The 24,104-nt window shown below is 41.0% G+C and overlaps 1 protein-coding gene across 2 annotated transcripts in view; it reads left to right on the forward strand.

Annotated features, from left to right (window-relative positions):
• LOC129775219 (uncharacterized) overlaps positions 1-18,420 on the forward strand; it is a 50,863-nt gene extending 32,443 nt beyond the window's left edge. For both annotated transcript variants that reach the window (XM_055779636.1, XM_055779637.1), the window contains one exon: positions 12,025-18,420. In XM_055779636.1, coding sequence (XP_055635611.1) covers positions 12,025-13,050 — 1,026 coding nt within the window. In that variant the 3' untranslated portion in view covers positions 13,051-18,420. The remainder of the gene's footprint in view (positions 1-12,024) is intronic.
• Positions 18,421-24,104: the final 5,684 nt, after the last annotated feature.

Raw genomic sequence — 24,104 nt, forward strand, 5'->3', positions numbered from 1 at the left:
TCATATCGAAGGAATGTGCTCTAGTATCAGACTTGCCTTAAAAATTTCCTTCAGGTCCTGTGAGGCCCTTTCAAGAGTATTCTGTGTCGCCATTATGGCCAGGATTTGTGTCCGGATGGACAGATGTAGATCCCGGGAAGTAAGTCTTCATCAGTAAGTCTAGTACGTCTGAGGAGGTTTTTGTGAACGAACCGTCATCCTTTTTAAGAGAACCAAGCCCGTTCGAGTGGTATTTTGCCTGAGTCTTATTGAGTCTAGCATCTATTGGGGGTTTTCCAATTCTTTCGTAGTTATATACCCAGGATTTTCGTTTTGATCGTCGCAGTTCTCTGCTGTACTCAGTTAGTGCTCTCTTATATTGAGACCAGTCCGAGGTAATTTTTGCTCTGATGAACAGTTTCCGCGCTGTTTTGTGAAGCCGTTCGAGCCTTTTATTCCACTAAGGAACGTTTCTTGTTGAAGAAACTCTTCTTAGTGGGCAATTGCTGTTGTAGACAGAGACTATCGTTTCGTTTAATTCTTTTGAAGCTAGTTCAAGCTGCTCAATCGACCTTATTTTTGAGTTTAAAGTTTTTGGCTCGAGTTCAAAGGAATACCGGTCCCAGTTATAATAGGAAAGAATTTAATGTTTGCATTTACTAAGACAACAGCTCTTGGGGAGTCATGCTTGTCATCGTAGCACAACTTACATGAACCTGTTTGAATACCATGTATTCTTCTTTTGTGAACCCAAGGCTCTTGCTGCGTCTTTTTTTAAATCTCCTGGATAGCACGCTTGACGCTGCTTTAGCGTGATGGAGGTTTATTTGCAGAACTTTAGTGTTCCGCATTGGGTTGGTTTGTCCGACCTGGGAGTTCATTTTGGAAAATCGGAATCCCATCTGTTTTATTTAAATTATGGAGCAACCAGTTTTATATCATCATCTAGGTTTATCCTGGGAACCACTTTCTTCAACCATTCCGAAATTTGATGGTCTTTGCAAGAAAGGATCAGATAACCTGGCTTATACGAGCATGTTAAATTAGGGAAAAATATTCCCTGGATTTTGTGAAATTTTGAACTTTGAATGTTTCAGCCTTGCTACCAAAATTCAACTTACGATTTGAACTGAAGTATTGACCATAAGATTGCAGTTACGATTTGAACTTACGATTTAAACTGGTTTGCTACACTTAGAAAAATCCTCGATCGAAAACTAACAAATACATTTGGTAATGCAAAATTAGTAGAATGTACAAATTTTTTGTCCATATTGTCAACAAACCCGGATCCCTACCAGAGATTAGTATATTTTACTCGATAACATTAGTAAGCTTGGATATTGTCATCCAAGGTTCATGGTTCATCATGGTTCTGCTTGACATATGTGTTTATTAGTACGGTCGAAAATTACTATAGATTGGTAGTATTTACCAAAAAATTCGTTATATTTACTAATTATTTCTCTTAGTATAGGCAAGAATCGCGAGTATATATACCCGAAATTCTTACCCACATACCACATACATGCAGAGCATGTGATTGGGTACACATCGCTTGTTTATATTCGTATTTTCTATGCCGCATAAGCGGATTTATCATCAATCGGCGTTCTTGTAGAAGATTTCAATATGATTTCTACTGGCGCGAAATTTTTAGCAGAAGTAACATGAACCTCGTGAAACAATTAGGCAAGCTATTTCCTTAACAAGAGTTTTTGTGTGACGCCTATTACTTAATTTACTAGCACTCATTTCGAAATGTTCATTGAGCGACTTTCCCTAGATTTGGATCGAAAAATTGGCAGAAAAAACGGGTGGGTAATGTCGGGGACATAACCGGAGAGACGTAGGACTAAACCAAGGGGTGTCCATTATTCGAATATCATGGAGCACAGATGTTCAAAATTACAGGAAAAAATCAAACGATAAAATAAAACCTCAGCACTCTCAAACACAAACGATTAGATTCAAATACGAAAGAATCAAAATTTGTCGTGCAAATGTCGTGCGGTGCAAATGTTGCAGGGGTTTTTGTTCAGCCGGCAACGAACACATACTTGATGGCAAGCATATTGTAATAGCAATTTACCGTCTGGTATCGTGATATAATTGGGCTTTGCACTCCTCGTGAATAACTGTGTTCTACTAGTCAAGTCCTTCATTTGATACCCATATTGATGGGGCTTTGAGAAAATATGTAATCCGCCATTTTGTAGCGGTCGCCATCTTGGATTTTCAAAAACATGAAATATGCAGTTTTATAATGACTGCAGAAATAAAGGTGTGTTCCAAATTTTAGATCAACCGGTCAATAGGAAAGGGGTCAAATTTCAATTAAAGTGGTACAGCGCCATAGACAAACATGTTACATACTGTACGATAGCGCGTGGGTACTGGAGTGGAATGGCGGAGAATCGACGCCACTGTATGTAAAGGTGCTTTATTTTAACTGAACACAATTTTATTTTTTTCATCTACTCTTTGCAAGGTCTGATACTATAGTTACGGCTAACAAGATTTTTCACACATCGCCTCCTGCGATGCTTCTCCTGGATTCGCTCTTTATAGGGTAACGAACGGGTTTCTTGTAATTGATATCGCTCTCATGTATCATAGAGTATGTGATACGAACACATACAAACATACAAATATATCACAGCTAAATAAAACCGTTTTAAAACTCCAGCATTCTATCAAATCGAGCGCGATTAGCCACTCATTCACTCGGCGTGACGCTTCAACCGCTTTTAACACGATAGGCTCTCCTGCTCCACATCCCATTGAAACTCCTGTCTCTCACCCTTGCGGTATCGCACCGCATATATCCCCTGAAAATGCAGCAATCTCTTATGCTGAAAATCAATTTCAAGGTAGCGTCTTTCCTGCTTGGCGTCCGATGATAGAATGGGGCCAATGCCCACCATCGCTCACTTTATATAGCTATATAGTTAAAGTTGTAGCGACCGCCTACATTTATTTATAATCTCTTTTTTGTCTCCCTCCTTCACCTTGTCCATACGGTTCGCCCGTACCCGTGGTTGCTTGTAATGAATAGCTGTTTGCTGCGGGAACGCAGACAAAATGTATGGGAAAGTAGGGAATTTTTTCTTCCAATTTTTCATTAATTTGAACTTCATATGAGCTGAAAACCCGTAATGTGTAGCATATAAACAATTGCTGAGGATATTTCCTATCAATGTGTTTATTTGGAACCAAAATCCATTCATTAATTGAGGAGGTATTAGCGTTCAAAAACTGAACACATTTTCACATCGAAATATTGAATTGGGCCCCTATATTGAAAGATTAGACGTAGTCCTACGTCAAAAGATTATCAACATGTACGGATCAAGATCAAAGTCACAGATGCTCGAGCTCACGTTAGAATGCCTCCTTGTATTTTCCATGAATTGGCCAACTGATGGATTTTCTACGTTTCCGATTAATTTGCTCATAAACATATTTTACTTCTGCGCAGAGCATTCAGCTACCCGGAAATAATAACTGAGGGTTGGTTCATTTTTCTGGCTGAATATGTTCTTAATTTCAGCATAATAAATCGCTTTTTTGTGGAGGCATTTTTTTACAAGGAGGCATTCTAACGTGAGCTCGAGCATCTGTTCATTATATTCTACTTTTTCACGAGACCAGCATTCCAGGGCAAAAAGCACAAAGCCTACGTGAGAACATATTCAGCTAATCCGGCTATACAATTGCAAAGTTCAGTTTGCATTGTTTCTGTGGAACATTTTGAATAATCAATCTGCTTCCATTGATATGGATCTTTTGCAACTATTTCGCAAAAAAAATATTTTAAATTTTACGCCACCTGCGTAGGGTTTCAAACAAACATATGCCTGATTATTTCTTCCCTAATTTCGTGCGTCATAACTTATGAGCCGCTTATCGCGCTTAGGCAGTATTCTAGCCTACAAATTTGAAGAAAATAAAAAAAATCCTTCATATTTCTGTAGTTTAAGCATTCAAGAATATACCCTAGAAATGAGTTATCGAAAATCCTATTATTTACCGAGTTAGAGCCATTTTTGTGATGCGGTATCTAACCTGGTACGGCAATAACAATGAGCTTCAAACGCGTTTTTCCCGAGACTAGTTTTTTCAAACTGGCGTACACGATATCTCAAGTTCCACTGAATCCATTTATTTTGAATTTATATGAATATAATCTGTATGCATCTCTCTATCGCATGAATCTCTAAAAACGATATTTTTTAAATTTTATTATTTTCAAAAAAGCGGGAAATGTAAGAAAAAACGTTTTAAATCGCATTTTGTTTTTCAAACGGCCGCCATTTTGTCAAATAATATGTTTTTGACTTGTCCGAGGTTCATGCGATAGTGGCATCTTTACTGATTTAAAATCTGTTCGATTTTTTTATTTCAGATAACCAGAAGGGCTGGAATCATGTACGCCATGGCATAACTTTTTTTTTAACTTTCTCACTTCATCAGCTGTTAACTATTCTAGTTATGAATATTTTTTCTACGTTCAATTTTTGTTTTATTGTTAAAAGATAGATGAAACAAATAATGATATAATGGATAGTGAAAATATTCTTGGTTTAATTTTTTCGAAAAACGTTCGAAATTCGTGTTTCTACACTAGAATACCCCATTAAACGCATGCTTAGCGTCCTATTCTTTCTCTGTCCTTCGCGCTCATGCGATAAAGGGCGAAACCTCTCTAAACATGCTGTTAGCAATGAGATTTGTTCAAACAAGTGCAACACCTAGATTTTTCGAACGTATTCACCGTTCACCCAAGCTGAGATAAACACAGCCCGCTTGGGTTTGTTTATTGATAATTGCTATGCGCCTCTTCGCATAGCATTCTGGCTCTACATATTTCTAGCGCCATAAATCATGCGCGCTCTTACCTTCTGGAAGCTAAAGATGGAAGGAGAAACAGTTCCCTTTCGCTAGCATCAATTACATCTGTTATGAAAATGCACCTTTTTTTTTATTAATCCGTTTATTTTTACAGGCTCAGTTACATAAGTTTAATGGAGCCAAACTCTTAACTATATTTCAACTAGCATATATCAACATGTTGTTTCCTTAATTCTATGGTTAATGAAATAGGAAACCGATTACTCGCGGTCGACTAGAGTTTAGAAGGGTGACACATTTTCATTAGGAAAAGGATGGGATGTAAGGAGATGTGTGTTTACACTCGCACTCACATTCACATTCACATTCTCATTTACACTGACACTTCACACTCAATTCTTAAAACTATCCTTACATCTAATATGTATTTACAATTTAACTTATTCTAATGTTAGTAGGAAGGGAACCGATAGCTCGCGAAGGACGAAAAGGAGGGGAAAAGGATGTATGAACAATCACACTCGAAGATCGATAGCTTTAAGGAAAACATATATTTGGGACATGTAATCAAGGTCTAACCGAGCCAACACATCTCTCACTGGCACATTGGACTGCTTTCCTCCAGCCCGAAGGGAGTTTTCTAAATTCGATCTGGCGACAAGATACAACTCGCACGACCAAACAACGTGTTCGATGTCGTGGTAACCATGGCCACAACCGCAGAGATTGCTGTCGGCAAGATTAAAACGAAAAAGCAGCGCGTCTAACGAACAGTGATTGGACATGAGTCGGGAGAAGGTGCGAATAAAGTCCCGACTCAAGTCCAGACTTTTGAACCACGGATTGAGGCTAACCTTAGGGATAATTGAGTGGAGCCACCGGCCCATTTCATCTTCGTTCCATTTGCGTTGCCAGTTAACGATGGTATTTTTACGAACTAAAGAATAAAATTCATTGAAGGCGATTTGACGCTGATAATTTTCGCCTACAATTGCACCTACCTTTGCTAATGAGTCAGCCCTCTCATTACCCGGAATGGAGCAATGTGAAGGGACCCACACAAAGGTAATGACATAACAGCGTCTGGATAAAGCACTCAAAATTTCTAGTATTCTCTCAAGGAAGTACGGCGAGTGCTTTTCCGGCCTCACTGAACGGATAGCTTCGAGAGAGCTAAGACTATCCGTTACAATGTAATAGTTACAACAGGTCGTGAGGCGACGCTGTCCAGCGCCCAGTGTATTGCTGCCAATTCAGCAATATACACTGAGCAAGGATACTGAAGACTGTGTAAGGTGCAAAAAAATTTGTTGAACACTCCAAATCCTGTGGACTCATTCATAGGGGACCCATCAGTAAAGTACATATTATCACAATTGACACGCCCATACTTTGCTTCGAAAATCGTAGGAACGATCCCCGATCGATGATAATCTGGAATTCCATGGATATCCTGCTTCATGGACAGATCAAAACAGAGAAATTGATGTAGTCAGAGAAACAGAGAAACCTGCATGGAGATGAATTCATGATATGAACTCATGAATCCTGAATGAAAATTTAGCTCGATAAGCTGCTCAAAATTTCCGATCACCAATGGGTTCATAACCTTACACCGGATGAGGAACCGAAGAGATAATAAATTGAAGCGATCTTTTAGTGGGAGTAGGCCTGCCAAAACCTCGAGACTCATGGTATGCGTTGAGGGCATACATCCCAACGCGATACGGAGACAAAGATACTGAATTCGCTCGAGTTTAATGAGGTGTGTTTTGGCAGCTGATTGAAAACAGAAACTGCCATACTCCATCACTGAGAGAATAGTTGTTCGATACAACATTATAAGATCTTCGGGATGGGCTCCCCACCAGGTGCCGGTAATTGTACGGAGAAAGTTTATTCTTTGTTGGCATTTTTTACTCAGATACCTAACATGGGCCCCCCAAGTACATTTGGAGTCGAACCAGACCCCAAGATACTTGAATGACATAGCATGAGTGATCGGTTTACCCAAAAGTTGAAGCTTTGGTTTTGCTGGTCTATGCTTCCTAGAAAAAACCACCATCTCTGTTTTCTCCGTGGAGAATTCGATCCCTAGCCCAATGGCCCAGGTTGAAAAATTGTTCAAAGTATCTTGTAAGGGTCCTTGCAGGTCGGACTCGTTTGATCCTACGACAGACACCACTCCATCATCTGCAAGTTGTCTTAGGCTGCAATTTTGTGTAAGGCAATTGTCGATGTCGCTTACATAGAAGTTGTACAAAAGGGGGCTTAAACATGAGCCTTGGGGGAGTCCCATGTAGGAGACCCGACTTACTGTCGAATCCCCGTGAGAAAAATTCAAATGTTTCTCACAAAGCAAGTTATATAACATATTATTCAATAGAGGCGGCAGACCCCGAAAGTGTAATTTGTCTGACAAAACCTCTATTGAAACAGAATCAAAGGCCCCCTTTATGTCCAAGAATACTGAAGCCATTTGTTTTTTTTCGGCGTAAGCCATTTGAATTTCTGAAGAAAGCAACGCAAGACAATCATTCGTCCCCTTGCCCCTGCGGAACCCATATTGTGTATCTGAGAGTAGGCCATTCGTTTCAACCCATCGATCAAGGCGAAACAATACACTTTCTCCAACAATTTCCGTATACAAGACAGCATTGCTATTGGGCGGTACGAATTGAAGTCGGACGCGGGTTTTCCGGGTTTTTGAATAGCTATAACTCGTACTTGTCTCCAATCATCTGGAACAATATTATGTTCCAGAAACCGATTGAATAAATTCAACAAGCGATGTTTCGCCACATCAGGGAGGTTTTTCAACAAGTTGAACTTAATTCGATCCGATCCCGGAGCAGAATTGTTACATGGAAGGAGAACAAGAGAGAATTCTACCATCGAAAACTCAGAATCAAGATCGCACCTATCTTGTAGTATATCTCGAACAATTTTTTGCACGGGAGCGGAATCGGGACAAACCTTTCGTGCAAAATTAAAAATCCATCGATGTGAATATTCTTCGCTTTCATTCGTTGAAGAGCGATTTCTCATGTTTCGAGCCACTTTCCATAATTTTTTCATTGACGTTTCTCGTGACAAACCTCCCACGAAATTTCGCCAATAAGCACGTTTTTTCCCTTTGATTATGTTTTTAAATTGATCTTCAAGGGCTAAATACGTTTGAAAATTTTCAGGGGTTCCACGTTTCCGAAAAGCTTTAAATGCATTCGATTTTTCTATATAAAGCTTGGAACATTGGGTATCCCACCATAGATTGGGAGGCCTTCGGGAAATGGTGGAACCTGGAACGGGTTTCGTTTGAGCGCGAACCGCGCTGTCATAGATCAAACGAGAAAGGAAGTTATACTCCTCCAATGGAGGTAAACCATCTCTGGAATTGATGGCTAGAGCAATCGCGTCCGCATACTTTTTCCAGCCAATGTGTCTTGTGAGGTCATATGCCATGTTTATAGATTCAGAAGAATTCGACCCAATGGTGATGGAAATTTTGATTGGCAAGTGATCACTACCGTTGGGGTCCTGGATTACATTCCACTCGCAATCTAACGATAGTGAATTCGAGCAAAGCGAGAGGTCAAGAGCACTTGGGTTAGCAGGAGGTTTAGGTACACGTGTTGTTTCCCCAGTGTTCAAAAGTGTCATATTGAAGCTGTTACAAAGATCATATATCAACAGTGAACGATTGTCGTCGTACTGTTCCCCCCAGGCAGTTCCGTGAGAGTTGAAGTCTCCCAAGATCAATCGTGGCTCAGGAAGGAGTGAGCACATGTCAACAAGTTGCTTGCGGCTACCGCAGCTCTCGGAGGCCAATACAAGCTGACAATACAGAGGTCTTTTCCTCTGATGTTTGCATGACAAGCAACAGCTTCAATCCCTCCAATAGGTGGAAGGTCAATTCGAAAAAATGAGTGGCACTTATTGATCCCCAATAGCACCCCTCCGTATCTGTCATCACGGTCCAAGCGTATAATATTGAAATCATGGAAAGAGAGATCATCTCGCGAAGAAAGCCAAGTTTCGGACAGAGCAAAAACATCACAATTGAAGTTATGAATTAAAAATTTGAATGTATCCAATTTAGGGATAAGACTACGACAATTCCACTGTAAAACAGTGATATCTTCGACCTCTCTATTTAAATTAGACATCAAGAGAGATAATCATTGCAAGGAGGGGCCATGTTTGCATCAATTGTTGCAAAATTGTCTTTAATACTGGAAGCATTGAAATGACAATGGTTCTGATGGAGTCGGAAACGTTAAAACACTTGAAGATTTGATCCAAAAGGTCAGACAACTTTATAAATCCCGATTGGGAAGTTGAGCTGGACGGAAAAATAGGGACAGTTGGGGTTTTTGATGTCCCATCGAGTGCTGGGTCGTTCGAAGGTGAACTATTCCCACGGAAGCCAGGAGGAACCTGATTTTGCTTGTCCGCTGCACTCGATTTTTTAGGCAAGCTAACAGGGGATATCACCGGAGGGACTTGTGATTGAATTTTGAGAGTGGTCACATTTTTGCGCCGGGGATTCCCTTGGGAAATAAACCGTGTGCCCCCGTGAGCTGTGTCCGCTTCCATTTTGTCAACTGGCAACGTGGAAAAGATATTGTGTGAGGAGATTAGATGTTGTTGTTGTTGGGCCTGTGGAGAAGCGTCCTTTAAAATTTCCGCAAAAGTGCGTTTCGAGCGTTCCTTTAAAGAGCGCTTCTGTTTCTCCCAGCGACTCTTGTAAATTTCACAAGCTGAGAGCTCATGTGGGGTCCCCCCGCAATATGGACACTTATGCTCAGTCGCACTGCAAGATTTGCCCACATGTTGCTCTCCGCAAGTGGCACAGCGCTCCTTGTTGGCGCAGTAGTCTGCTGTGTGACCAACTGACTTGCATTTGTTGCAAGTCATGGGCTTTGGCACGAAGAGACGCAGCGGAAGCCTCAATTTGTCCACCATAACGTAGTCAGGGAGGGCGGAACCAGCAAAAGTTACTCGAAACGAGTCGGACGGCGTGAATTTTGTTTTTCCTTCTTCCTGGGACACTTTTCCTAATTGATGGCAGTCCAAAATTTTAACTTTCGTCAAAGGGAGCTTTTTAAGTCTGCCATCTCCCTCTTTTATTAATGCGCTCGTCAGACCCGTTTCTGTAATCACCCCCGAAATTTCTACGTTATGGCAGGGCACATAGACGCGATATTCTAGTACGAACCTATTGTCGACAACAATCTCGTTAGCTTGCTTCCGGTCAGCCACGACAACACGCAGTTTGTTCGGTCGAACCTTTCTAATTTCGACCACGGAGGAATAATTTTTTGTCAGATCTTTCATGATCTGAATGACGTTGAACGATTTCCCGTTGGGTTTTGGCCGGAAGAAAACAACCCATGGGCCAGATCCAGCTGTATCTTCTGGATAGACCTTGACACGCGGAGAGTGGACAACTGAGGGGGAGGACGAGGTCGATTGTTGAGCGGGAGCGGGAACAGTTGGGCTGGGAGGCAAGTTCGGGAGATAATCGGAAGCGGGAGCGGGAGATTGAGGGGGTGAAGTGGAAAAGTTTGCCAATTTTCTTGAAGGGGGCTTGTTGAGGTTGATTAACTCTTCCTCCGAAAAGACATCGTCTGAGGGGGGAACGCGTTTAAGCGACTTCCCAGTAGTTAGTGAGGAGGAAACATCAGACTCAATGTCCATATCAAGAGGATCGCACTCTGCCATTATGGCAGATATACAATAATGCTTTTTTTCTTTTTTTTTTTTAAATCATAAACCTAATATATATATACTTAAATGCTTGAAGCGCACGGTGCGGATGATTTGTAACGGTGCTCCAATCGAACCACGTGATGATCGCTTGGCACAACAGCAATGGTGTATCGCACCACAATACGATGACGATGGAACGGCACACGCTCACAGCGCCCGCAGTGGAGGATTTCTCCCTTCCGCTGGTTGTGATTACTTATCACTTCACTCTCGCAATAAAGGAAACCCCGTTAGGGCGAAACAATCACTTCAGCGAAACCGATAACGGTATTGTTCCAACACAATAACGGTAACGGACACGAACAACTTTGCGTCCGGCGGCTTCGGACTGCGCGAGCTGACTGAAAATGCACCTGTTGCGCTTCATGTTTATTATGCGCTTCAAATTATACTATGATTTTATTGCCGGCCCTGGTATCTAAGCTGGGTCCATAACAGAACAGTTGAAAAACTTGGGTTTCACCGGTTCGTTTCTTTGTTGCTCTATTGCAGTGAGTAGAGCATTCTGGATGGAATCTAACTGAGCCGTAGTTAGTTGTGTTGGGATAGTCCTCCGGGAGTATTCCAACTTTGATCTGCTCCAAAGCTTCCCTGAAGGAGATTCCGGATTTAACAGAGGTTTTTGTAGTGTTTGTGTTTTGAAAAGTGTTATAAGCATCTTTTTTGCTCATTTTGTCCCGCTCTTTTGCGGGGGCAGAGATTTTGTTTCGATTTTTCAGGAATCGGGTTTTCGTCGCTACTAGGTAACTCCGATCCTCGGGGGCGTTCTGTTGGCCCAGAAATGTGCTGACGCAGTGCTTGCAGCCGAGAATCCTTTGCAGGAATCCCAGCTGCGATCAAGTTCTTCAGCTTCCTTCTCTGACCCTTGGTGAGGTTTTTTTCCACGAAGAGTGGACCTCGTCTGAATCTACCACTTTAAATTCAACGACTCTAGCGACTCGCAGCGAGTCGGGGTGTTGAGCTCCTCTCGATTATTCAATATGAGTGTACGGAGTCTCAAACTTCAGCAATTCAACTCTGCTTCCATTAGCAAGGTCCGAATTTCGATATTATGAATTTCAATATTTCGTATCTTACGTTGTTATGTTCTCAATTCCGCAACCGCCCAGATTCATCCATAATTAAGGTGGACATACACGCATCAATTGAGATCCGTTAGAACCACAAACATGTCGATATTCGATTTTTGTTTGAAAGTTGCGCTCCAAAAAGCTTTGATGATTAGTTTGTGTGAGAGTTGGGACATCATCCGTATCCTCTGTGCCTTTGAATATCTACCTTATATTTACCCCGTTCATATGATTCATGAATGATCAAGGTTTTTCAATACAACGTACAATAAAAAAAACTCCGTTCACAGAATAGATATTTTCTAATAAAGCATTGTTTCCCGTTCTATGTTCTTTTTTTTCTTTTTAGAACTATCAACTGAAGCGCCACATGGAGATCCATGACAGCACCTACTACATGTGCCCGTACTGCGATCGGTCCCCACTGAAGGCGAAAACCTCGGTTCGCAAACACCTGAACACGGTGCATCCGGAGCGTGCCCCTCCCAAGGAGGAGATGAACAAATTCATCTCAACCCTAGTGGTGAAAGACGAGCAGATATTGCGTGAGCTGTATGCTAAAAACGAGCGCAAGATCAGAAACAAATGTGCCAAGCTACAGGCGAAGCAGCTGCAACAGCAGCAGCAAATACAGCAACAGCATCACCAGCAAACATTGGAGCACAGTCTAAATCAACAGGAGTCATCGTTAAATGCACAGGAACTGCTGAATCATGCGACCACATACCACAGTGATCAGCATCACTCGCAGCAGAGTGGGTACGAATCGATCGGAAGCGTTGAACCCGGCAGTACAAATGGAGGCGGCAGTGAAATCCTGAGTGACGATGAGGTGGCGGTTAAACGGAAATCCAACGAAGCAGTGGATGCAATGCAAAGGAGCAGCAGCAGCAGTAGCAGCAGTGGCATCAGCCATTCGGACGATCCCCGGAAAAAGATCAAACTAGTGGATGCCAGTGGACAGGAAATGCGATACATCACCGCAACAACGGCAGCCGCGCCTGCCGGAAACGGTGTGCTGAAATATCTGCGGAAGAAAACGATCGGCATCGGTGAGGCCGGAAGTAGCGGCGGTGCGACTAACAACAACGGAACGCACGGTTCCACGATGGACAATCAGATGATACTGGACAATTTGTTCGACAATATTTCCATCGAGAACTACGAGTTCGATGATAACACGTCGATACAGTCGTACAATTTGTTGGACGAACGGTTGACGACATCGTTCGATCAGATCCAGGAGAAACTGGATGCCGATCTGTCGTTCGACGGTGAGCAGTTGAAGTGGCAAAATAATCTGATGACGAACGATTCGTCAAACGAAATCGGTGACAAGCTGCTGAATGTGGAGGAAAATATTATGCTGATTTAGAGCGGTGGCTGGACAGGAATAAGGGTGTGAACGAAAAGAGAGAAAAAGAGGAAGTGAAAGATGCGTGGTTTAAATGTCGTTTTTGTTTATACGTTCTGCATATTTATTTGTTGTAGGATTACGTTTCTTTTAGAGTTTAAGCCTACATCCAAGTGCTTTTCTGTTTCGTGCATCGGCTTTTTCGTTTATTTAACGATATCTATATTTATTGCATATATTTATTATGACTATCATGTGTGTCTGTACACAGAGATGTACACCTGAAAACGGCCCGATCCTGTGTAGATTGATCAGGCATACATACGTTAGGCGAATGTGAGCAAGACGCTATGAGATAAGTTATATTTATCTACGACTAGGGAAAACTCTTAGAGTGGACCGCCTGTTGCAGAAGTGACAATAAGGTTGTCAAGCAGTCCAAGAGGTGACCGTTGAATAGCACGTACATTTTTTACCAAAAGCAGCAGGAACTGCGATATATACAATTCGGCCATCGATAAAAATCAATCGAACCGTTTTTCTAGAGTTCTTGTTGTTTCGTTTGTGTGTAGGTTATTTCATAATGGTTGCTGTAGAATTTTGCCCACTATGGGGCTCGATATTTTGTGCAAATGAAGCACAGCTAGTCGGAAAGTGCCATTTCCACTACCCGCATGCTGACCATACAACCAAAACTTCCCCAATACATACAGGGTAGATAGGGGCAATGTGATGTCCATAAGAACGAAACGTTCCAAACCATGTAGGAACATTTATAAATTATGCCACTTGTTAAAATCTCACGATTTGAAGCTCTATTGATCGCTGGTCATTTTGTGAATATGCTTTAATAAAGATTTATGTGGAAAATTTACACTTTTAAAATTCGTTCCGTTCCCGTCGATCGAAAGTACTACTGGGCAAAATGGGCCACCATTCGGGACAATACGACCATGTTAGTTAATTCAATCATTTAAGCATGTTTTCGCTAGAAAATAACGTAAAAATTTTGTAAAACGAAAGTTTATTCTATTCTGCAACTAAAGCCTGTTTCAGTTAGAATTTGGTCGCATAAAGTAGGACATTTCTTTGCATAGAAATAACGTACAAAAATGTGAAGGATACCTTTTTGTAGGTTTTCTAATGAATTTTGAGGGAAAAATACATGAAAATTATTCGTTAGCTCGTCCGAGGAATTTTCGAACATTTCGTCTAATACCACCCATCATTTCCTATTTATATTGTAATAAAATATTTGCTGTCTTGTTCCACCACTTTTGAATTTGATCTGATTTTTTATGGTTCTGCCACATTTCTTCAGTTTGCCTTTGATAGTTGCCCTACATCTCTCGATGGAACGAAAATCCGGACACTTTGATGGATTGATAGTTTTGACGTAGGACTACGTCTTTCATTTCTAGACTGGGGTGTAAATTCAAAGTTTCGAAAACGAAAGCGTTACGCCGGAGCACGAGATTTTGAGCGTTAATAGCTCCCAAAAAATTGAACGAAATGATATGATAAACACTTCATTCAAAAGATAAAATGTCTACTCGTTGTATACTTGTTCCTTTTTTAACAAAAAACTTGTTTAAAAAAAAAAAAGACGAGTGGGTAATGTCGGGGACATAACCGGAGTGACGTAGGACTATACAAAGGGGACAGATTTTGCTAAATATATATTTTAAATATACTGCTTTATTTTCTTCTCCTACATGAATACTTACCTATATAACTGAAAAATGGATTAGTTTACTGTTCTTTATGAACATGTTGAACGTTCTGAAAAGAACTTTTGATGTTGTGTTTCAATTTTTTCTCACTATCTTATAGTTGCTTCTTGATATTTTTCTGAAGGATTTGTACTTATTAAATGTTCAACGCCGGTCATCTTTTGGCGTATGCACATATCGTACAATCAAAATGATGGCTATGATAGGGAATGCATAGTGGTCCTCAGCTCATTCACTATCATATATTTCACTATTGAGCACATTACCGTAACTTAAACTGTGGCTTCGGAGACGAATGAATTGTAAGATTTGTAGTCTCCGCAAACAAAATAAATAAAAATGAAAAAGAACTGAGGTTTTGGAGACGAACTCTACGATCTGTCGAGAAATAGACGAGCTATAAGCGTTCTGAAAAACCAACAGTGAATACAGGGACGGATGACCTTCGGATTAAAGTCCTTTAAAATAAGAACAGAGCAGCAGGAAATACATAGCTCATCATGTTGCTCCTTAGTTATGTTTCTATACAATGCAGATGTAACCTCAGTCAATTTTCAACATCAGTTATCAACCAAAGAAAGCAGTTCTTGCTACCACGAAAATTCGTGAATGCCATCATGCATACAATGTGTTGTAATTTGAAGCCATTTTTAATTCGGGAACCATGCAACTTTTGATAACTCCTCTTTAAAAGGTTTAATGGCCCTGAAAAGCGCCGTGTTTTACGGTGGCTGGTTTTGCCACCAAAACAGTTTGTATAAAGAACGAAACTTTTTTCTTCTGCTACCTGCTGCCGTTTTGCTATTGCGTTTGTCACTCGCCACTCGCTGCAACTGTCTGTTGTCTCGATGTCCACCGAACCGAATGTGTTCTGTTCTGAATGCGGGTTTTCTTATCGTCACGAGCAGCATTGCCAGCTAACTCGATCACTTCGGCGGCCGAAACTATATAACGCCGGCTAGGTGGACTGGTGCACTAGTACTAAGGTGCTCGGCTTAGCTACCCTTGCGGGGAACTCCAGACCAACACGGTTCGAGCGGGATTTTGCCTTTCCCTTCACTTTTCCTCCTTTGCCATATCCAACCATGGCTGCTTGTGTTGGTTTGTTGATGTGATGTGATGCGAAACGATATGGTGTACGGTTTGGATGAGAATGATCGTTACGGAAGGAAGGAAGGTATTGTATTATAGAGACTTTAAACTTTTTCAGTTCATTCGTCTCTAGCCTTGAGAAAGGCCCTTTAAAAACTCTACCCTACTCTACTCCAGCGCTACCATCTCCACCCTCTTGCCTTGAGAAAGGCACTCGATCCCTCGCCGTCCAGCTCGTCCAGCAACGATGTTGTCCAGTCGGTGTCCACACAAAGAATGATCGTTACTGCAGCGGAGCGGGGATTTTTAAGCTGACTGGCTGGCTCGAGAATTACGCATGTGTGAGACTGCGACCAATGTTTCGTTCATTTTTTTCTTTTTCCTTTCCAATCGTGCTTCATTCTATTTCGCTGCTGCTCTGGTTGCCCGTTTTGGTCGGTACGATTTGAGGAGCACAAAATGGACCAATCAAAAATGGGCACATAGGGCATTTGGACAATGCTTGATATTTAACAATTATTCAATTATTTATCTCAAGAAAAATGAAATGTTATTCGTTATGATAGATGCGTAGATATATTTCCTATCGATTGATGCAAAAACCTTCGCGATCTATTGAGAAATGCTCGAGTTATAAGCGTTCCAAATCTTGCATTTTTTCCTACTTGTTCAGTGCCTAGATTTCCATTTCACCCCCTATATCTTCCGGTTAGACGTAGTCCTACGTCAAAAATTGCTTTCAAAACAGGCTATTGAAATCACCAATCGGTATACAAGCGAGCGCCGCTCGGAAGTCCACTCAGTTATAATTGAACAGAGATTGGAGCATGTTGTCGCTGTTGTGGCGAAGCTAACTTCGTTCATCATGAAAGCGCTGATGAACGGTGTCACGAAGAGCCTGTTTGTGCACTTTAGGTCAGAAGGGAATCCATCGGAAGGAGAGTGACGCCACTGAAAAGGCGACCAAGAAGGTAACAGCATCGAAAATTGGTTCCGCTTGAGGCATCGGAGCAGCCGCCACACACACACATACATACACGCGCGCAACTCTTTTCGTTTGGTGGTTATCGAGTTAGCATTAACCACTGGCGGGCATGGAGAATTGAAAATTACATTCAAGTGAAAGTGTTTATTTTAATGTTTTCTATTCATATAATACTGCGATCAAATGCATTTCGTTTTGTGATTTTTCAATCAAGTTATTCTTCCTCATCAGTAGAATATTTTCGTATCCAATATTGTGCCTCCAACGTAACGCTTCCCCCAAATATTCATTTATTCAGAATGGATTCAGATTCAACTTCAAGCAAATGATTACTAAATCAATGATAGTTCTACGTCAACCTTGCGGTCATACCACATATATAGCCCACTTCCTGTTTTTTTTTTCAATGAAATCGATCTTGTTCTCTTTATACCACTTGGCGACATCCCGGATGTAATGGAAGCTTACCAAGTCTCGCCAGAACTTCACCGAACCTTAGTGTGATAGAATAAATGTCAAAATTTTATTCTGGAGACACTCCTTCTTGTAAACACCTTGAATTTGTTACCGGCTATTTGTCCGAAATCAATTTTTCATATGGGTAGAGGGGGCAAATTGGTCATGGGGGGCAAAGTGGTAGTTTAACTATTGACTCTAGATGTCATATTGTTTGAAGAATTTAATGACTGTACCAGTAGAATTGTCGCATGTCAAAATACAAATACAAAAAGAAATTGCTCTCTCGATAGCCATTCGGCCGTACGTGCGCATGGATCTAAAGAATTTCTCGTGAAATTTATTTTGTTCAATCTGATATATTGGACAAATCAAAAAACGCATAAATCTATCCCGTTTAGCTTGATATGTGCGAGTGACCACTTTGCCCCCACTTGGTGACCACTTTATCCCAAAGCAAAAAAAAAATGTTCGAATTTTCCCCTTTTTTCTAATGATGGAAATTGTACTATTTCGAATTTTTATAGTAAAAACCGTTTGCCATCTTGAAGAACAATGAGTTGAACTATAATATTCTTCGAGAAACGGGAATTGAATCGATATGTGGACGCTGAAAATGGGCATATTCCTTAGGAGGACCACTATGCTCCCACTTCCCCTATGTTTCATCGTCCATAAAAGCAAAAAGAGCCCAGGATTGTTATGGACTGCTCGAATCCCTCTTGCTCGCACATTCCGGTCATATGTTGCACTTCAACACTTGATTGGTTTCGCCCGATCCAACGTAAGGGTCTCCCGGTAACGAGTACGGTATTTACAGTCTATTTTTAAAATTTCAGGAATTTTGCAATCTTTCCTCCTGACCACATCGGGTACTCAACGTGAGTGTGCAGAATTTTTTCCCGCGTTCCATCGTCGATAACTTTTGAATGTGATGAGATTTTGATAACTGAATTTACATAAACATAAACCGAAACTACACTGTCAATATTTTCTCGGTGTGACAACCAGGGGTGCTTCAGTGAATAAAAATAAGCGACCAAATTCTAACTGAAACACACTTTATCATGATTATTACATTGGATTTAATTCAGTTTGCATTAAAAAACGGAGTTTTTTTCGGATGGTGATTAAAAAACTAAGACAGATAATTGAGTTTGATGAATTTCCCATGGAAGGTTACTTGCAAAAAAAATCTACGCCCTTGCCAGCGGCGTTCTGGCATTTAACCGAAACATTTACCATGGCGGACGAAGACATGCGTGTAGGCATGATTTTGAGTTCCTTCTTCGTTTTAATTATCAATTCCTTCTCAGTTTTCGCGACAAAATTGATGAAAATTGAAAATACGATGTGCCCTGCCAGTCGTTGCCATCCAAGGTGAAATAGGTCTCGTCGTCCATCACCACCGCCCCGTCACTGCGTCATTGCCTGCAGCTCCGAGACCAGTGGACAGGTCTTCCGCTTCCTGACATGTATGCCCATGTTCGCCAGGCACTTTTTCACTGTTTGGTCGGTTGCATCGACCTCCTGGACAAGCGCACGCAGCTATGTAGCCACTTAATCTCTCGATCTTCCTCTTCAGCATCTTTTGAAGCTACTTGTCGCTCAGGATCGTCGGCCTTCCGAAACCGGGCTTTCTTTCGGTGCTCTGATTGTTGTCCAATAGTGCCAAGATGTTGTAGATGCCGGAACGGGCGATTGTGGCATTCGTCAACAAATGATGCGAGCGAGCGAAACCTTTTTCCCGTCATTTTGCAATCACAGCTAAACAGATTTCCGAGCGGGCACCAGCTTACATACATATTTGTGTGATTTCAATAGTTCGTTTTCAAACCATTTTTTTAAGCTATTGAAACAATGTTGCTAATCAATAAATAATATCCATACAAATCTTATACATTTTATCTTTCGAATGAAGTGATTTTAATACCACTTCGTTCAGTCACCAAAAAGTTATAAACGTACAAAACCTTGCACTCCAAGTGTCACGCTCTCGTTTACGAAACTTCGCCGACCGTAGAGGAACTGAATTGTGCCCCACAGTAGCAACGTAGGGTTACCATTACATTACCAAATGATCCGAGCAGCTGAAGCTGCAAAGGATTAGCACAACGTAAACAAAATTTAAGTGTTTCTCGCGGGACACAAGGCACATATCGCATTGACGTACCACTCTTCACTGCTTCGATGGTCGCGTTTAAGCTGGTATGTGACAACTTTGTAGGATCGAATATTCTGATTCAATTCCGCACCATGATTCTACATTTAGCTATTTTTTTTTAGCCAACTATATTTACAAATTGTTAAGCTGTATATACAGGTTACTTTGAAAAAAAAACATGTTCGTACTGTCCCAAGCAGGTATGCCCATCCTGCCCCAATAAAAATGCATCTTTTGCATCTTTTGCATGAAACTGCAAAGCAATATTTTTCGTGATAATCAGTCGATGTGAAATTGTTTTCAATCATCAAACAATTGAATTTAAATAAGGTATTCACGGAGATAATAAGAGTATTTCTAACACACTTGTTGGAAAATAAGTGTTGATAACAAGCCCAAACGAGTGATGGCCCATTATGTCCCGGTGTGTCATATTGCCCCCATCTGCCTGACACAAAACACCCAACCTATGATATGTGCCTTCAAATACGTGAATAAATATTTGCAGTTTCTTGCCAACCTACTACACCTTTTGCACAGATTCTACAGCAACCACCCATAGGGAGCAGCTTAGATTGATTGCCGGCAACGCACCGGGAAACGAGTCTTCCCTGGTAATTTTACCAAAACAAAAATGCAACACTGAGAGCACAATGCGAGAAGAGAACTGTATTTACTTAACAAAATTTTTCAATAGAATACAATTACGAAAGAGGAAAAAAGTAGTCAAAATATATATATTTTTATTTATAATATAAAAAACCAGCTAAAAAACAAGCAAGCAAGTGCAAATTAGTAGAAAATGACGTGCCATGTGCAGACACGAGAATGAGAAGAAAATAAAAAAATAAAAAGAATGAAACTCTGTGTGCCTTCGATTTCAACAGAAGTTTGAAACCACAATCGTTTTTGAGCTTTATACATACATACACATATTATATAAGGTGAGATGAATCTCCGTGCTGTGGGCGTGTGCTTTTCTTATCTAAATGATGTTCTTCTTGTCCTCAAGAAACGAAACGCCACAGGCGGAGGTTGTGTTCTGATAAGAGACCAAAGGTGGATTGATTTTACTATTTTATATGTACCCAATTTATGCAAGTTGTAATAACATATTATTATTTGTTTTACTCGAACCTTAAGACTAAGGCTAAACGTGAGAGAGATTGTAGGGAAGAGGTATCTGTTTTTTTTTGTAATTCTTGATTTGCAAGGCTAAATATTATTGCGAAACATTCGCCAATGTTTGCTCCGGTTTCTCGCTTGATATTTGTTATAGTTTGCACAAAATCGTTAGATGATGTCTCTCACGTGAGGCAACACTTCATAAACATTCAACAAGAAAACATGATTGAGGGTTAAATTAATTCAAAATTGTGAGAGTACTACGAATTCTTGAAAAAGAAAACAAAGCAATGTCAAATTAGAGCAGCTTTAAAAAAAATATGTTCATGATATTGAAGCAAGTGATGCAGAAAGTTTTCACTATTCTACTTGAATTATACACCTGCAATAGTAGATCAAAGAAGAGGGGGGAACTCCCCTCATCGAAACAAGCCTTTCCTTTTAGTTCATTTTTCTGTGCAAAATATAATAAACTATCGGAATAAATATTGAATTTATTCTCGTGAGTCGATGATGCCGTGTGGAATATCACATGTCTTCATTACAGTTTCTTGTTCGTCTTCGGCGCACAACCTATTTTCCTATTGTTAATCTTACATCTTTGAAACGAATGGCCTACTCTCAGATACACAATATGGGTTCCGCAGGGGCAAGGGGACGAATGATTGTCTTGCGTTGCTTTCTTCAGAAATTCAATTGGCTTACGCCGAAAAAAAACAAATGGCTTCAGTATTCTTGGACATAAAGGGGGCCTTTGATTCTGTTTCAATAGAGGTCCTGTCAGACAAATTACACTCTCGGGGTCTGCCGCCTCTATTGAATAATATGTTATATAACTTGCTTTGTGAGAAACATTTGAATTTTTCTCACGGGGATTCGACAGTAAGTCGGGTCTCCTACATGGGACTCCCCCAAGGCTCATGTTTAAGCCCCCTTTTGTACAACTTCTATGTAAGCGACATCGACAATTGCCTTACACAAAATTGCAGCCTAAGACAACTTGCAGATGATGGAGTGGTGTCTGTCGTAGGATCAAACGAGTCCGACCTGCAAGGACCCTTACAAGATACTTTGAACAATTTTTCAACCTGGGCCATTGGGCTAGGGATCGAATTCTCCACGGAGAAAACAGAGATGGTGGTTTTTTCTAGGAAGCATAGACCAGCAAAACCAAAGCTTCAACTTTTGGGTAAACCGATCACTCATGCTATGTCATTCAAGTATCTTGGGGTCTGGTTCGACTCCAAATGTACTTGGGGGGCCCATGTTAGGTATCTGAGTAAAAAATGCCAACAAAGAATAAACTTTCTCCGTACAATTACCGGCACCTGGTGGGGAGCCCATCCCGAAGATCTTATAATGTTGTATCGAACAACTATTCTCTCAGTGATGGAGTATGGCAGTTTCTGTTTTCAATCAGCTGCCAAAACACACCTAATTAAACTCGAGCGAATTCAGTATCTTTGTCTCCGTATCGCGTTGGGATGTATGCCCTCAACGCATACCATGAGTCTCGAGGTTTTGGCAGGCGTACTCCCACTAAAAGATCGCTTCAATTTATTATCTCTTCGGTTCTTCATTCGGTGTAAGGTTATGAACCCATTGGTGATCGGAAATTTTGAGCAGCTGATCGAGCTAAATTTTCATTCTGGATTCATGAGCTCATATCATGAATTCGTCTCCGTGCAGGTTGATCCTTCTTCGTATATTCCCAACCGTGTTTGTTTCCCTAACTACATCAATTCCTCTGTGCATTTTGATCTGTCCATGAAGCAGGATATCCATGGAATTCTAGATTATCATCGATCGGGGATCGTTCCTACGATTTTCGAAGCAAAGTATGGGCGTGTCAATTGTGATAATATGTACTTTACTGATGGGTCCTCTATAAATGAGTCCACAGGATTTGGAGTGTTCAACAAATTTTTTAGCACCTCACACAGTCTTCAGTATCCTTGCTCGGTGTATATTGCTGAATTGGCAGCAATACACTGGGCGCTGGACAGCGTCGCCTCACGACCTGTTGAACACTATTACATTGTAACGGATAGTCTTAGCTCTGTCGAAGCTATCCGTTCAGTGAGGCCGGAAAAGCACTCGCCGTACTTCCTTGAGAGAATACGAGAAATTTTGAGTGCTTTATCCAGACGCTGTTATGTCATTACTTTTGTCTGGGTCCCTTCACATTGCTCAATTCCGGGTAATGAGAGGGCTGACTCATTAGCAAAGGTAGGTGCAATTGAAGGCGAAATTTATCAGCGTCAAATCGCCTTCAATGAATTTTATTCTTTAGTTCGTAAAAATACCATCGTTAACTGACAACGCAAATGGAACGAAGATGAAATGGGCCGGTGGCTCCACTCAATTATCCCTAAGGTTAGCCTCAATCCGTGGTTCAAAAGTCTGGACTTGAGTCGGGACTTTATTCGCACCTTCTCCCGACTCATGTCCAATCACTGTTCGTTAGACGCGCTGCTTTTTCGTTTTAATCTTGCCGACAGCAATCTCTGCGGTTGTGGCCATGGTTACCACGACATCGAACACGTTGTTTGGTCGTGCGAGTTGTATCTTGTCGCCAGATCGAATTTAGAAAACTCCCTTCGGGCTGGAGGAAAGCAGTCCAATGTGCCAGTGAGAGATGTGTTGGCTCGGTTAGACCTTGATTACATGTCCCAAATATATGTTTTCCTTAAAGCTATCGATCTTCGAGTGTGATTGTTCATACATCCATTTCCCCTCCTTTTCGTCCTTCGCGAGCTATCGGTTCCCTTCCTACTAACATTAGAATAAGTTAAATTGTAAATACATATTAGATGTAAGGATAGTTTTAAGAATTGAGTGTGAAGTGTCAGTGTGAATGAGAATGTGAATGTGAATGTGAGTGCGAGTGTAAGCACACATCTCCTTACATCCCATCCTTTTCCTAATGAAAATGTGTCACCCTTCTAAACTCGAGTCGACCGCGGGTAATCGGTTTCCTATTTCATTAACCATAGAATTAAGGAAACAACATGTTGATATATGCTAGTTGAAATATAGTTAAGAGTTTGGCTCCATTAAACTTATGTAACTGAGCCTGTAAAAATAAACGGATTAATTAAAAAAAAAATCTTACATCTATTACGTAACAAAATGCATCGGAAGTTATAACCAGCTGCGCCTAGCACAAGAGAAAGAAAGCAAGAATAGATCAGCAGATATTTGACTTGGAACTGTATCGAAAAGTAATTAGGAAGGCGGTATAATAAGGTGGAACGTTATGTCAGAACTGCTGTTCAGCCATTACTTGAGTTCGAATTGACAGCGGCCAAACGAACGGCTAGAGTTTTCCGAGAAAGAGTATAACAAATGGCATGCAATGAGGAGTGCATGCCGCTATGTGTTTGCTGCGCATAAATGTTGGTTTTGTTTACGCTGTTGGCATCATTGTAGTGTTTCGGTGACTGCTGCAAGTTATTGTCTGCATTGCTGTTCTACGGGACGTGAGGGTTGTTGCCGTTGCTGCTGGGATTGGAAACTC

This window comes from Toxorhynchites rutilus, chromosome 3 (assembly GCF_029784135.1).
Source record: "Toxorhynchites rutilus septentrionalis strain SRP chromosome 3, ASM2978413v1, whole genome shotgun sequence".
Taxonomy (NCBI): domain Eukaryota; kingdom Metazoa; phylum Arthropoda; class Insecta; order Diptera; family Culicidae; genus Toxorhynchites; species Toxorhynchites rutilus.